Consider the following 16,011-nt stretch of genomic DNA (forward strand, 5'->3'; position numbering starts at 1 on the left):
ACCCATTTTACATATAAATAAAGACACAAAGAGGTTACCAGAAAAAAGATGGGGAAAACACATTATGCAAACACAAATCCAACTAAAGCTGAAGTGGCTATATTAATATCAAAGTAGACTTCAGAAGAAGGAATATTATCTGGCATAAATCTCCAGCTTGCTGAGGATTTCAACAGAGTTCTCTCAGTAACTGATAGAATAAGTAGACAGAAAAATCACTAAGGATCTAGAAGACCTCAAGATCAATTGATTTAACTTAACAACAGCAGACTAAACATTTTTTTCAAGTGGACATTGAACATTCAGCAAGATGGCCCTTAATCTGTGCCACAAACAAACCACAACCAAATGAAAATAACTGATACCATACAAAGTGTCTTCTCTGTTCATAAAAAAATTAGTTATCAACAGAAAGAGATTTATAAAACTCCCAAATATGTGGAAATTAAGCCACATACTTCTAAGTAGCCTATGAGTCAATGAGCAAGTTGAAAGGAAAATGAGAACACGTGTACTTAATGAAAATAAAAACACAATGTATAAAAAGGTACAGGAAGGTACTAAAGCAATGCTTGTGGGGAAATTTATAGTGGAGAATGCTTATATCAGGAAAAAATGAACAGTTTTAAATGATTATCTGAGAACAAGAGAATATCTGAGAACAAGAATCCTACCACCTGTGCTCTCTTCCTTTCCATCGGAGTGAATTATCTTAAGAAAGATACGTATGCCCAACAGATAAATTTTCCAAACATATGCATGTGCATTTTGAAGCCAGACATTATAATTAATTAAGATGCATTCCTAAAACATCTGGTTACCAGCCAGGTATCCAATTTAGGAAGTATCACTTTAAACATTAAGTGCAATTGCTTTCAATAACATTTTACCTCCTTCTTCCTTTGAAAGCAAAAATGTCTGCTTCCAAACTACAGTTTCGTAATTCAAAGAAAAGTTGACTTTATTGTATACTATTCATTATTCTTATAGAGGTAATGAAAACAGAAAAAAAACAGAAGGAAAATATAATTACTATGTACATCATAAAATGATAGAGATATGGTTATAAATAATGTGTCTGAAACTTAGGGTGACCAATCATCACCAAGTGCCTGAGACTGAAGGAATTTCAGAAACATAAGACTTTCAGTGCTGAAATGGGAAAGTGTTGTGGAAACCAAGACAAGTTGGTGATTCTACTTGAACTGTACCCGAGATATGTTTAATTTTAAGACATCAAAAAGAATAAGTGAATTAGGCATACATCTCAAGTGAACCATAGGAATCTATTTTGACAATTTTAAAAGTAAAATGATCATATCCCTAAAAACAAAGTATTTCAATGTTCATCTTAAAACATGTGTTAAATTGATTTTCTGCTTATTTCCATGGTATCCAGCTACATATTTATTGATAAATCCACAGGTTATGCTCATGGACTCAGTCCTGGGCCCATGGATTCTTCCTAGACCAATTCTGTGCATCTGCCATCTTTTTGACTTTTCTCTCATTTTGTGTTTCATAGCTACTACCACTGTCTCTGGTTAATGGCATTACTATCCAAAATTGTTGACTCAAATATACTTAAAATTTCCAGTTATGCTTGCCTCCATCTTCCCAAATGTGTTGCAAAATACCCAAGGATAAGCCAGCTGCGGATTAACCTTTCCTTTTTTTTCTCCTTTTCAGATGGAGTTCTTAAGTGATGTGTGAGTGCCTGTGTGGTAGTGTGTAAAATAGTATTTGGATGGGCTCTGGGAGGATACGAACACCAACAAAAGGGCTTCCACAAATGACACAGACTTCCAACCCCAGAGACTCTAGCTTGATTCCTGAAGAATTGGGATGTGAAACAGCAAAGAATAATTTGAAAACAACTCACAGTTGATTCTGATATATCTATCCCTAACTCCTCAAGCTCCACCAACATACAAACACAATGCACATGCAAACACACACACACACACACACACACACACACCTCTCACTGGAATTCCTAATAGAAATTGATGTTCCATTTCATTCCTATTAATAGGTTCTTCAAACTTCCTTCCTTCCCATCTTGCCTCTTTCCCACCCACAGCCCCCACCTCCCCACCCCACACCCATACCATGAAAGTAGTTCTCTTTAGGCAGAAAATAATGGTGAAATAGCAGGCAATTCAAATGATGGTGGGTTCATCTCAGAAGAACTCTACCATCCAAGTGCCCCCCTTGCAGTCTGACATAGCTCTGAAGAGAGATCACGCTATGCTAAGCCTATTATTAACTCACAATAATCCTAAGAGAGAGGTAATTACTGTTATCATCATCACTTTATAGAAGGGAAAAGTGAGATACAGAGACAGGAAGTAGAATAGTGTTTGCCAAGGGCTGAGAAAAGGGGATAGTGGGAAGGTATTATTTAATGGGTAGAGTTTCATTCTGGGATGACGAAAAAGTTCTGCAGATGCTAAGTGACGATAACTGCACAACAGTATGAATGTACGAATGTTACTGAACCATATACTTAAAATAGGTAATATGATAAAAATAACAACAATAGTACTGAATGCAGTACTATTCCATTTGAATCATTTCAAACCTTAGTTTGGCTATCATATTTTTAAAAGCAGAACATATGCAGTCCTAAAAAGAGCCTCTAATTTAAAACCACTCTACAGTTCAATTCTACCCACCACAAACATTCATTTCCAGGTAATCTGAAAAAGGTAATACGCATAATGATCAACAGGACTGACTCAGTCAGATCAGACTGCCTGGACTGAGTCCTCACTTCACCACTTTCCAGCTGTGAGGTTGGACAAACTTCCTGAGTAGTCAGTACCTCACTATTCTATAAAATGATGCTGGTAACAGTAAACACCTCTTAGGATTACCATGAGTTAATATGAGTTAATACATATAAAGCACTTTGAACCGTTCCTGGCACACAGAAAATACTCAATAAATGTTGACCAATATGTTTTGTAATGGTGTAACAAAAAAGTTAAGCTTTGTTACCATGTAAAACATTTATAAGCTGATAAGGAATGGATATTTTTAAGATAACATACAAGAAAAAATGTTGATAGCCAGCAAAGAGAATACACTAAATATTTTGCAAAAAAAAATTTTTTTTAAGAATTTATTTATTTATTCATGAGAGACACAGAGAGAAAGGCAGAGACATAGGAAGAGGGAGGGGAAGCAGGCTCCCTGCAGATAGTCCAATGCGGGACTCGATTCCAGGACTTTGGGATCACACCCTGAGTCAAAGGCAGATGCTCAACCACTAAGCCACCCAGGCGTCCCCTCCAAAGAAAATTTTTTTAAGATTTTATTTATTTATTCATGAGAGACATAACACAGAGAGAGGCAGAGACACAGACAGAGGGAGAAGCAGGCTCCTCCCAGGGAGCCTGACGTGGGACTCAATCCCCGGATCAGGGATCACGCCCTGGGGCGAAGGCAGATGCCTAACCACTAGTTACTCAGAGGTTCCCCCCCCCCCAATTTTTTTAAATAAAACTATTCCAATTGTGTATGTTTCCAATTTTATAGATAATTTATTCTTCGATTGCACATTTATTCTACAACTCAGGGATAATGTTTATGTATGTGTGTTCTCTAACCAGCAGACCATGTAGGATAACAAACAGCCTTTGCCACTTTTCATTTGTAGACTATTAATGGGCAACAACTTTAATTGTTATTTATTTATGTTTAAAATTTAATAAGGATATGAATAATTTTAAATTTTTGCTATGTATACAAAAAAGAAATATTAAACTTGCAATATTACTAGCCATTCATTTTCTAGAAGTATATCAAATGGAATTTATCACAGAAAATTTTTATTAAAAATGTGAAGAGACATGAATAATGAATATCAGGAATAGCCATTACCTATTAAAACCACCACTTATCACAAAGAAGAAAATACTACACTAGAGTCACCATTTCTCTTTTCAAAAATCTTATGCAGGGGTCCAGCATTTCAGTGAACTGACATTAATTGTTTACCGTCCATACCAAAATTTTCTCCAACTGTTGACAAACCAACCACAAGGGTACACAGCAGGGGATGGGACTATTTCTTCTACTAATCTTTTAGGCAATTTCTCCTACATATCTTGGCAGGAAGCCTGTAACAGTTTGAACAGAGTTGTGCACAATATGTGCAGTGCAGCCAAAACTCATTAAATGCCTTTGTCTCATGCATCTTGTAAAACACGATATTGCACCCCTGATGAGCAATGCCTCCAAATGTTATGTTAACATTAAGATCACCAGAAACCATTAATTTGCTAGTCAAATTACATCTCTCAGCAGCATTTAGACAATGTTCTAGGGAATGATCTGCCTATCACCAAATATAAATGAAGTTTTAATGATTGTTTTCCAGGTACTTCAGACACCAGTTAAGAAAGTGTTCTAGAATATACTTAATGACTAATTTGTTATAGAATGAAACTTTCATTTAAACTTTAATTTAAATGTTACACATTCTGTACATTTTTTTTTCCAGGTGTGAACAGGGTTTTATACCACTCTGGCTTCATAAAAACACCACCTCCTTTCAGAGAATTAAGGAGAGTCTTCAATTCTTAGTTCTACCTTCTATTTACTTACATCTATTTTATCTTGCCTCCAGTGCTATCATTCCACATCTGTATCTTTTCATGTTAAAGTCCATTCCTAGAATGTCTTTATTATCCCAAATAAAGCCTACTAACATCCATTTCCCTCTGTTTCCAACTCCTCTTGAAAATATACCCCATCGATGAATTATCTCTTGACTAACAATAAGGCAAAGTGACCTTCTCTAAATCCTCTTCTCTAAACCAATCTTGGATACCACAAAATGCATTTATCTTTCCTTTTCCACATATAAATATATCCATTATTTAAATATCCATTACATTTAAAAACTATGCTTGCTTTTTCTGTCCTAGATTATAAACCAAATGCTATCCTGTTCTTTGCCTGATTTGGTATAGAATCTAGATCATTACCATATATGAAGAGACATTTAACAAGTAATGTGCAACTCATTGATTATCTACAAAATATGATAAACAAAAGTAGCCAATCTGGTTAAACAAAATACAAAAAAATTATATTCCTCAACATCAGTGATTTCTTCAACTCAAAAATCTGACTTCCTTATTGTCTATCTTTACCTGAGACATATCCCTGATTTATAGGGAATTCTTTATCTTTCAGTGACAAAAACAAACAAACTCCATGACAACCTGAGCAATAAGGCAAAAATTGATCTTTAAAGCTGACAAGAAAAAAACAAATCCACAAAGAATAGATCAATTTAGTCATTAACTGTGGACAAGGCCATCACACACAGGTCAAAATCCAACTGCATTTTATCTAACAACCAAGAGGTCATATTTTTTTTTTTTTTCTTTTCACCACTTGCTAAATTCTATCCACCCAAGCTCCCTTAACTCAGTTGTTTAAAATATCTTAAGGAAATGACAATGATAACATGGCATTCACTGATTTGGAAAATAATTTGGATTTAGAAAATAGTTATAACATGGCACATTTTTATTGGCTTTGTTTATGACAGACAGTAGGCTAAGACATGAAAGCACATTTAAAGTGTAAAATCCTCATATTTGAGCACCACCATTAAAAGAAGTACTGCCTCCTGATTTGCTGATTGACAGTATTAAAAGAGAAGGAAAATAAAACGATTTGTACAAGTAGCTGAGCTCATCATTCAATAGAATCCATAGGAATGATAGGTCATGTGCCACAATGGTTATTTTTGGAGAGCTGAACATGGCAATATTATAAGATCAGCCTTGTTCATTTGTGAATGATGATTCAGAAAAAGTTGAGCCAGAAATAAATGAAGCCTTAGAACAACTCAAAATTTAGGTGCTCTGGGAATTTTGTAACAACTATAACTTTTTATTACTAAAAAAAAATATTTTCAAAACCCCAATGGAGGATTTAAAAATAGGGAAGTTCAAATGAGTGTCTTCCCACCTAAAGTTATACAAAATAAAAAACGTGGACATAATAAGACATCATAACATGAAGCTAAGCCATAACGACTGAGGGTTGATTCTGAAACCTGACTACCTGGGGTCAAATTCTAGCTCTAGCACCTTCTACTTGGGTGATTAGGGGAAGTTTCCTAACCAGTCTTACCTCCTTGTTCTCCTTGCCTCCTTTAGCTCCCAAAAGGATAATAATAGTAACTGCCTTAAAGGCTTCTTTTTAGGTTATATGGGTAGGCTTTCAGAACACTGCTGAGCACATAGTAAGTATTACAGATGATGATGATGATGATGATGATGATGATAATGACAACGACCCACAAGCATTCATGTCCTTAGTGCACTTTTAAAAGTATCACCAGATTAGTTTGTGTTTCTTTCTTTCGTTTAGGTTCTTTTGGTTTAAGCCAAAAGAGATAAGTGGCTGCTTGTTTTCCCATATTCCTAATAGGATAAAACTGTTCAGTGAAGCATTCATTTTAGGCAAGTGGCTGGATATCCCCAACATGATGAGTCCTCAAAGGGTGAATAATGATATTCAACTGAATAGTGAAGTTAAAAAAAAGAAAGCTCAAAATATTAAAAGTACTTGGATGGTAGCTTTGACATTTAAAACAGTTGCAAAAGATGAGGATGGCAATTTATTTTTATTTTTATTATTATTTTTAAATAATTAAAAAAAAACGTTTAATACAGTTCAAGTCAGTAGGCCAGGTTCATTTCAGCTCCTTCACTGCCAACCCTGGAGGCAGGGAGTGCTTGAGTTTCTCTGCCTTCTCTTTGTCTGTGATGACCCCGGTATAAAGGTACCTGCTGCATTGAACTTTATTTTTTTTAATATTTTATTTATTTATTCATGAAAGACACAGAGGGAGAGGCAGAGACACAGGCAGAGACAGAAGCAGGCTCCATGCAGGAAGCCCGATGTGGGACTCAATCCCAGGACTCCAAGATTACACCCTGAGCTGAAGGCAGACGCTCAACCGCTGAGCCACCCAGGAGTCCCTGCATTGAACTTTAAACTTCACATTATCCTTATTCTTCTTGATCTTAATGGATTTGGCATCCTTTCGCCAGGCCATGAGCAAAAAGTCCTTGATTTCCTCCACGTTGCAAGGCATGGCTACGGGAGGAAGCAGAGGAGTGCACGGCTGGCACCCTGGATTATTCCTCAGGGTCCTCTTTACTGGCCAAGCCTATTTTATTTATTTGATAGAGCCAGAGCCAGAGAGCACAACTGGGGGGAACATTAGAGGGAGAAGGAAAAGCAGGCTCCCCGTGGAGCAGGGAGCCTCATGCAGGGCTCTATTCCAAGACCCTGTGATTATGGCCTGAGCCAAAGGCAGCCTCTTAACTGACTAAGACACCCAGGTGTCCCAAGGATGGCAATTTCTAATATGGCAATTACTGTCTGAAACAAACACCAATTCAAGGTCATAGGAACCTACTAAAGACTATACGTATTTTATAATATATTTAATATTTTTATAATATATTACAAATTTGAGTTAATAGGGATAGCGGTATTTGTATGAGTATCGAGCAAAGAAAACATTGCAAATACATTTCCATAGCTATCCTACCCATTTTACTGCTGCATGTCTAATGAATAAGGGAGTTCCAGTCTTCATTACTAGCTTGCAGGGTTGGCATTTGCTTTACAAAGGAACTGTCAATAAAGGGAAGGGGAGATCCCAGAAGTCATCTGCGCTACTAACCAGCTCATTCACTACTGACACATGGATTTAAAAGTTGTCCAACATGGAATCAGAAGCCTGTGATACAGTGTTTTAAACACTCTAGGCATAGGATATAAAATGATCAACAAGTAGTGTACTGGCAAGAAATGCATTTTGAACAAGTAAACATTTCAAAACCATTTTTGGTGTGACCTAATGTTTCAAGCACTTTGACCAAATACTCATACCCATACCATGTAAATACTCTCCCACCAGGTGGAGTATATTTTTTAAATAATCCTATCATTTTAAGGAACACATTCCTGTTGTCCCTAATCTTACAAGCTTTGCTTTCAAAGCTTTGACAACAGGCGTTAATAAAGTAGTAGTTATCACAATTGGCTATACTTTATGTATACCTAACAATAAATATTAGAGAATATACTGATGATATATAGAACATACTATTATCGTTTTTAATTTTCAATTGTTTTCCAGAGAATCTATTGTCATTAGGGAACATTAGATAGCAAAAATCACAATTCTAGCACTACTTCTGCTATACCTTTCTAGAAATACTAAATGCTGCAAGTCTCCTGGGGAATGAAAATAGTTTTGCAAACATGGAGAAGGGCTTCATTTTGTGACTTTTCACTTAACAGTCCTCAAAAGAACCACTATGGACTGATTATTTTGAAGTCATTTCTCTAACCAAAATTTGCATTGAAAAAAATCACAGAGCCAAAGAAAACGTTATCTGTTCTCATAACACACTATTTAATAGCATTTTCTCCAAGGGACAGGACAATTGTTTTTCCCTTGGAACTATTTTTCCTATGGAACATTCTTCTTATGAAAAACTATTTTAGATACGTAGAGGTATTGTTTTACAAATGAATTAGGACAGGATGTCTGTGAGGATGCTAAATTACCCAAATGAGGAGCACTATTACAGATTTTGTAGGGATTCTGGAATCCTGTTTTGAGAGAAATTTAACAGAAGAGGACATTATGGCCAGGATCATTCTGGCTAAATGGAAAATTGAAGCAATTATCTCCTACAGATAGCCTTTAAATGAAACCACTTTTGTCAATTCTCCAGATAACTTATACAAAAATGATGTTTGGAGCCTGATTCAACCACAAAACCCTCACCTTTCCTTCAGTTATTTGAATTTATAGCGTTGATCTCAGATAACACAGCAGAAATATAGACTTCAGATAAATGAAACCAAATTAACACAGTAATATCCAGTGTTTCAATTCTTATGATTTCTTCGCTAACTAGATTTTACTTCACTTTCTCTGTTGATAAGAAAAATAATTACTAGTGATATATTAATAAAATAACATTAAAATCATGTATCTGACAGTTTAAGGGAAAGTTTATGCTATGTAAGTTCAAATTTTACTGCCTTTTAAATAATTTGTAAATCATGTTGACAGTTTTAAGAAAAATGTCCATATTATCTAAGTCTGAATTTTAGTGCTTTATTATTTCTATTATGTATTTTGGAAATGAAAATCTTTTGACCTTAAAATAACCGAGTAATAAAATAAAGTAGTAAAAGAAACTGAAAAGCCATGCATCTGACTCTTTATTTCAAACCATTAAGATGAAAGTCAGAAAAAAAAAATTGATGACTTCCATTCATAACCAACAGAAAAAGGAAGAAAATCCCTCTTTATCCTGAAAGCAAGATTGGTATGAATAAAAATGGATAAATTCTGGTTGATTGAAATAATGGATAGTTAGTGTACTGATAGGGCTTAGTAGCTTATAGTTTATAGATACAGAGTATGGAAATATAGTTTAATAGCTTAATCTGATGGCACTACCTTTCCCTGTTGGTTTTATATGAGAAATTAGTTGGCTATTCACTAATTTCCCAAAAGTTGCTTATTATTTTGGGAACACTACATTGCAAACACTGTAGTGTAAAGAAAAATAGGAAAAGATGATGTTCTCCACCTTTAAAATCTCAGTAACATTTTAATGTTAACAATGATGTTTTTTCCTATCATGTGACACAAATACTGAAAAATCCTGTTTGGCAGAAATTAAACAAGAAGCTGAAGTAACATGCCAGAAATGTCTCAAAAATACTATGGGAAAGAAAACTACAATAAAGAATGTGGGAACCCTTTACACAATAAATTCCTAGCATTTTAAGAGAAAGCTTGTCATTGGCACTTGCACAGTATTTCAAACAATTACCATAGTGTCTAATTATTACTTACTAACTAAAACTGCTAAGGACAAAAATGATGTCCATTCCTATAAAAACATTCAGTTAAGGACTTCAAAAGTATAAGACCTTTATTCTTAGCATTAGTTATTACATAGTAAATCAAATGAAATAGAATACTAATCCTAAGAACTATTTAAAATATAAAAAATATCACATCTAAATCTGTTTCTGCCCTGTGCTTTTATTCTTCCAACACAGCTCCTTATACAAGTTCAATCTATGTCCAAGCTTATTTAAACATATTAAACTTGTCAGAGTTTAAAAATGAAATAGTACTCTGACACTTATTCTGTTACTCAAGCTTTCCCTACCAACAAACTTGGCTTCAAGCAGATCCTAAGACAAGCCCTGTCAGAGGAGAATTCTCTAGGCCTACTCTCTTCTAAGTCCATCTCACTGGAATGAGTAAGCCCCCAGAAAAAGGCTCGCATCCCCGAAATATTGCTTAGCCCTCATGTTGGATGACAGGGAATCATTAATATGTATTCACAGTGGCAGTCCAGATGTCCCTTGTATTAGCTTCTATTATAATACCTATTGCATGCTATTCTTTCAAAATATTATGTTTATAAGGGAAAAACCTGAAGTCCTTTCCGATTCAGCAGACCACACTCAAGCTCAATATAGTTTTATCTTCTATGTATCTGTAGTCAAAAACGGACTTCAATTAAAGAGTAAAAGAATCAAATGAGGCAAAGTATCACAAAAACATATATCGCAGTTCAATTCAGCCTTTAGTTTAGAAGGCCAAGGAGTCACTTAAGAGAGAACCTCTACCTCCCAACAAATCAAAGTGAATTTTCTGACTAGTTCCTTAACTGAAATAAAAAGGCAATTTGAATTATTTCTTGACTAGTAAATTGAGTCAATCAGCCATAGGGGTCAAACAAACATTAATGTAATTGTTATTAATCATATCCACTGCAATTATGTAAATGTGGCTTAGAATGTTATGTGATATTCTAGTATATTACTGGTACTTTTAGAGAACATATAAATTTCTAAACTCACAGGCATGAAGAATGCCTGAGACATGTTGACTGACACTGCATCAGCGAGGTTCCTAGCTGACTTAGGTATACAAACTAAAACCCATTATTTCCACATCTCACAAATAAAGCTGTGGTTGACTGCATCCTAGTCCTTTGGTTAAGCGCAATTAGATGAACAAGCATAATTCATTCCTTATATTACATTAACAGCTGATGAACTGTTTTTCATGTGCCTATAGGGGCACCAAGGGGTGGGGAAGGAAGTACTGAATTGTCCTTCAGAATGAGTGGCCCTAGAATCTATTTTTGTAGATGAGCCCTTTGAGATGCCTTCTGGATAAGGACGCAAACTACTAAACCAAAATGCAATAGTTTATGGCAAAGAATTTGTGTGAATGAGACAAAACCAAAACCTCCAAGGATTAAGGGAATGCTTTAAAACAGGGTAAGAAAATTGTGTATCTGTCATATATTATAAAAATATAACTTCAGGGTATCCATCTCTGTTTTTGATTTTGCAATTTTAAGTTTAAACCAAAAAGTATTGCTCAGTCATATCTTTCTCTTCCTATTGAAGAGATATAGCTCATATAACAAGATGAAGGCTGTTAAGGCAGTTGCTCAAAATAAAAGGTCTCTAAAAAGCAATAGCTTCAGCTCTATCAAGTCTTCCCTGTGGAGCTATATTCGGGCACATGAGCCAAGCTCATATCATGTGCCTTCTTCATCTTTTACAAATGAAAAGCAAAAACACTGGATGCAAAAAGACAGTAAAATCAACAATAAGCCTGTTAAGGTAACTTAATTACTTCAGCACAAATTATTGAATTTTATGCAATAGATTTGCCCCAATTTATGTATTCCTATGAAGTGATCATCTTTGATAACAAATAACTTCTGGATTATCTTCCATTTAGAATCTATGGTTATTTAATATTACATGTTTTAGACAGTAAATGGACTCCTCCGTACAAATACAAAACCTCTGATTGCTCTTCTAATCAGAGGCAGCTCCCACATGAGGTGATCTAGTAGCCTAGATAGCTACCAAAGACCCCACAAATGAAGATTCGAATGATAGTCAATTTTACTCTCAACTACAGAATTAAGAATAAAATTAGTTTTTCCAACATTTAATAAAACCAATATTTCACTTCCTTCTATTAGGACTTTAAGAAGATAAACAAGTATATCACCCAAGTAGGGATATCATAAAGTCAAAAAATGACTTTTGCTGGGAGTCTAACTCTAGAACCACCTTTATTTCAAATGAATAATATTTGAGAAAAATGATTAGCCTCAAACCAAATGATGTAGTATATCTAGGCATATTTACCAAGGTTATGAATTTCAGTTCAGAATTGTCATTTTATTTTACCTGCCAAATTCTTATTTCTGAACCCACTCCCTAATATCATATAAATGATGATAAATGACTTAGAAAAACCAAAAGGCCCAAACCATTCATATTCTTTGACCCAATGATGCAGGTACAGAGACTTTATCCTATAAAAATAGCATAACACCACCAAAAAACCATATGCACAAATGTACTCAATACACTGCTCTTTTAGGGAAAAATACTTTCACATCTTTGTTAAATTATTCTGTTTACTATATGATGTATTATGGAGCTACTAAAGTTATGGTAAGGTGTACTATACCATTATAGAAGCCTGTAACAACCAAAAAACAGTATTTGAAGTTGCTGTTTATATTGCTTACCTCTCAGTGCTACCTGGTGTTACATCATCTTTCATACTTTCTTTTGAGATTTTACTTATTTATTTGGGAGAGAGGGAGAGAGTGCACAAGAGCAAGGAGGAGCAAGCAGACACCCTGCTGAGGAGCCTGACACAGGGCTAGATCCCAGGACACTGAGAACAGGACCTGAGCCAAAGTCAGATGCTTAACTGATTGAGCCACCCAGGCATCCCTAATTCTGTGCCACTATCAACTAGTGATTTTGGCTGACTTCAACAATTAGCACAATGCACATCACTTTCTGTCACCACCTTGCATTCCTCCACTTCCTCCCTATTGCAGATACTTTGCTCACATATCATATATACTTTGCTCCTCTTCTTTTTTTTTTTTATAAATTTTTATTTGTTTATGATAGTCACACTCACAGAGAGAGAGAGAGAGAGGCAGAGACACAGGCAGAGGGAGAAGCAGGCTCCATGCACCGGGAGCCCGACGTAGGATTCGATCCCGGGTCTCCAGGATCGCGCCCTGGGCCAAAGGCAGGCGCCAAACCGCTGCACCACCCAGGGATCCCTGCTCCTCTTCTTATATTCTCTAATAAAAAATTGGGGGGGGGTGTCTTCCTTCTCACAATTCTCTCCTAATATCTGTGGAAGTCTTGAGTTCCTCTCTCTCCTGTACCATATTGCCTCTCAGTTCAGGCCCTCATGATTTATTCCTTAAACCACAGCAATTGCCTTCCTACTCCTCTTTCTGCTTTCAGGTCCTCCCAGACCTACTTCATCCTCTTACCTTCCCACCATGGGGTTGTTTTGTCTTTCAGAAATCTTTCTCATCATGTTACTTTCTCTTTAAAATAATTTATTTCTTCAAAGTAAGAGAAGCCCAAATAGCTTGTATAGCATGCAGGAACTTTCTTGTAACCTTTTTCCGACACCCTTGCTTCTCACTGTTGTTACGGCAATATCCTATGCTCCTACTTACACTGAACTACTTATAACTTCCCTGGGTTCTGCACATATTGGAATCCCTGACCACAATGTCTTTTCTCACCTCATTTGCCCCACTCACTCACCTGTGTCCCCTTTTACAATTCTAGCACATTCTTCACGTACTTCTAATTTTACTGCTTCTACACACATTTTTTTTCTCTGTATTATGACCTCCTCTGGCCAGGCACTATGTCACATTCATTTTTGTATCCACAACTATATTATAGCCCCTGGCATTTAGCAGAAACTTAAATATTTCTTGAATGAATGAAAGAACAAATGAATAAATGAAGGACCTTCAACTATGTAAAATACCCCTATATGTGGGCAAAGACTAGAAGTAAATGTGGAAATATGAAAACAGTTCAAATCTGGTAACGATTAAAATAATTTTTTGTTTTTAGTAAAAATTAAAATAAAAAGGAAATATCTTTAAAATCCATAGTAAATGCCTACTATAGAAATTTCTATTGATGACTAAATGTGGATTAGCAATGCTATCATTGCTTATAGTACTGGTAACTTCTGCATATAGTAATGAAAAATTATTAATAATTTTTTCAAAAAAATGTTTAAGCCAAATATATTTCTTCTAAGACGTAATTCAGAGATATTGTGGGTGGGGTTCCAAGCCACTGAAAGAAAGCAAATATTGGAATAAAGCAAGTTGAATTCTTTGGTTGCCCAGTGCATATAAAAGTTAGTTTACCCTATAGTATGGTCTATTAAACATACAATACAATGTCTAAAAGAAGTATGAATTTTAGTTAAAAGTACTTTATTGCTAAAAATGTTAACAACAAATACATTGTTAAAAATGTCATCTGAGCTATCAGTGAGTTGAAATCACTGTCCAGATCATAACAAATATAATAATAATGAAAAAGTTTAAAATACTGTGAGAATTTCCAAATTTGATACAGAGACACATAGTGAGCAAATGCTATTGTAAAAATGGTACTGAAGACTTGTTCGAGGCAAGGTTGCCACAAACCTTCAATTTGTAAAATACATAGTGTCTATGAAGAGCAGTTAGGTATGCCTGTATAAAGAACGATTGGCCCAAAGTCACAATACTCAAAATCATTCAAGATATTAGAATCTTGGGATTTTTTTTCTTACTTAAAACAGGCAATTTCCAAAAGGTTAGCCTAAGGTTTCCATCCTAAGTAGCAACCTCTGCAAGTTCACACACGCAGTTCTGTCCATATGCAGAATATGAAATTGCAAATGGGAATGAAATGCTCATCAATCAAACATCAAATACTAACCGATTCCGGGAAACATTCTGCATTTCCAATTATGCTATATCGCTTGACATATCCCAGCTCTCTAGCAGATAAAACAACTTCCTATAAGAGAGAATAAAATATCATGCTTTCTTGAATTTTATATATATGTATAGATGGTATGTATATGTACATACATGTATATATACATACAAAGTAGAGAACAGCCAGAATGTGCTCACAGGGATACCTTATTTTCAATCCTCCATGATTAGTTATGTACCTCAACTGATACTCCTTTCCATAAGAATATCCTTTGCCCTTTATCATTAGCTAGAGTTATAGTGAAGAAAAAAACCAGCTTTTATTACTATTAAAAACAAAATCATAAAGGAGTAGGACCCTAAATATTTTAAACATTTTTTTTACTGCTCACTAGAAAAACCACAATGGCAGTAAGTCCCCCTCTCATGGTAGCCTGAGAAGCTCGGAACTATAACAGACTATAGGGGTTATCTGGTTCGGTGCTTCTAATCTTTTGCAAATCCTATTCTGTAGAAATGGTAGTATTTAGACAGGATACCATGGGAGTTATATGCATGCTGAACTATAGATCACCACTCTTAAAAATCTTGGGCATCAAAATCTCGAGGAGCTTACAAAAGAAGCCACACAAATTCAGTAAGGCATTTTCACAACTGTTGTAAAATTCTAAATGGTTGCAGGGGGAAAAAAGGTGGAGGGCGTTCAAAATTTAAGGAAATTCTGCCTCAGTTACTTTATTTACAGCAATTACCAAATTAATAACAATTTCCAGCCCACAGTATTCCAAATATCACATTTCATTTCAAAATATGAGGATCTGTGCAGGCCACAGCCTTCGTCTGGCTGCGGTCACTAGAACTGGAGAATGTTTGCGGCTATGCCTCCAATGCCTTAAAATGCCTGAGTTTCCATCTCTCCCTATCCGGGCTCTCTTCCCCCTTCCTCCTCCAGCCCCCGACAAGGGGCTGGGCTCACAGCCTGGCTTCTCCTTCCTCAGCCCCACTCCGCACACGGCTGCACGGCTGCCAGCCTGTCCCCGGCCTCAGAGCGTCCGGACTGGAGCTTCCGATCTGCACTAGGCCCTAACTTCACCTTGGTATGTTTCAG

At 35.7% G+C, this 16,011-nt stretch overlaps 1 protein-coding gene across 1 annotated transcript; it reads right to left on the reverse strand.

The window, feature by feature from the left end:
* Positions 1-6,724: 6,724 nt before the first annotated feature.
* LOC140621848 (large ribosomal subunit protein eL38-like) lies at positions 6,725-9,052 on the reverse strand. Its single transcript, XM_072807297.1, has 3 exons — positions 7,025-9,052; position 6,968; positions 6,725-6,831 (listed from the first exon to the last, which is right to left on the reverse strand). Exons 1-3 carry the CDS (start codon positions 7,127-7,129, stop codon positions 6,725-6,727), a joined length of 213 nt encoding a protein of 70 aa, XP_072663398.1. The 5' UTR covers positions 7,130-9,052.
* Positions 9,053-16,011: the final 6,959 nt, after the last annotated feature.

This window comes from Canis lupus, chromosome 30 (genome assembly GCF_048164855.1).
Source record: "Canis lupus baileyi chromosome 30, mCanLup2.hap1, whole genome shotgun sequence".
In the NCBI taxonomy this organism is placed as follows: Eukaryota; Metazoa; Chordata; class Mammalia; order Carnivora; family Canidae; genus Canis; species Canis lupus.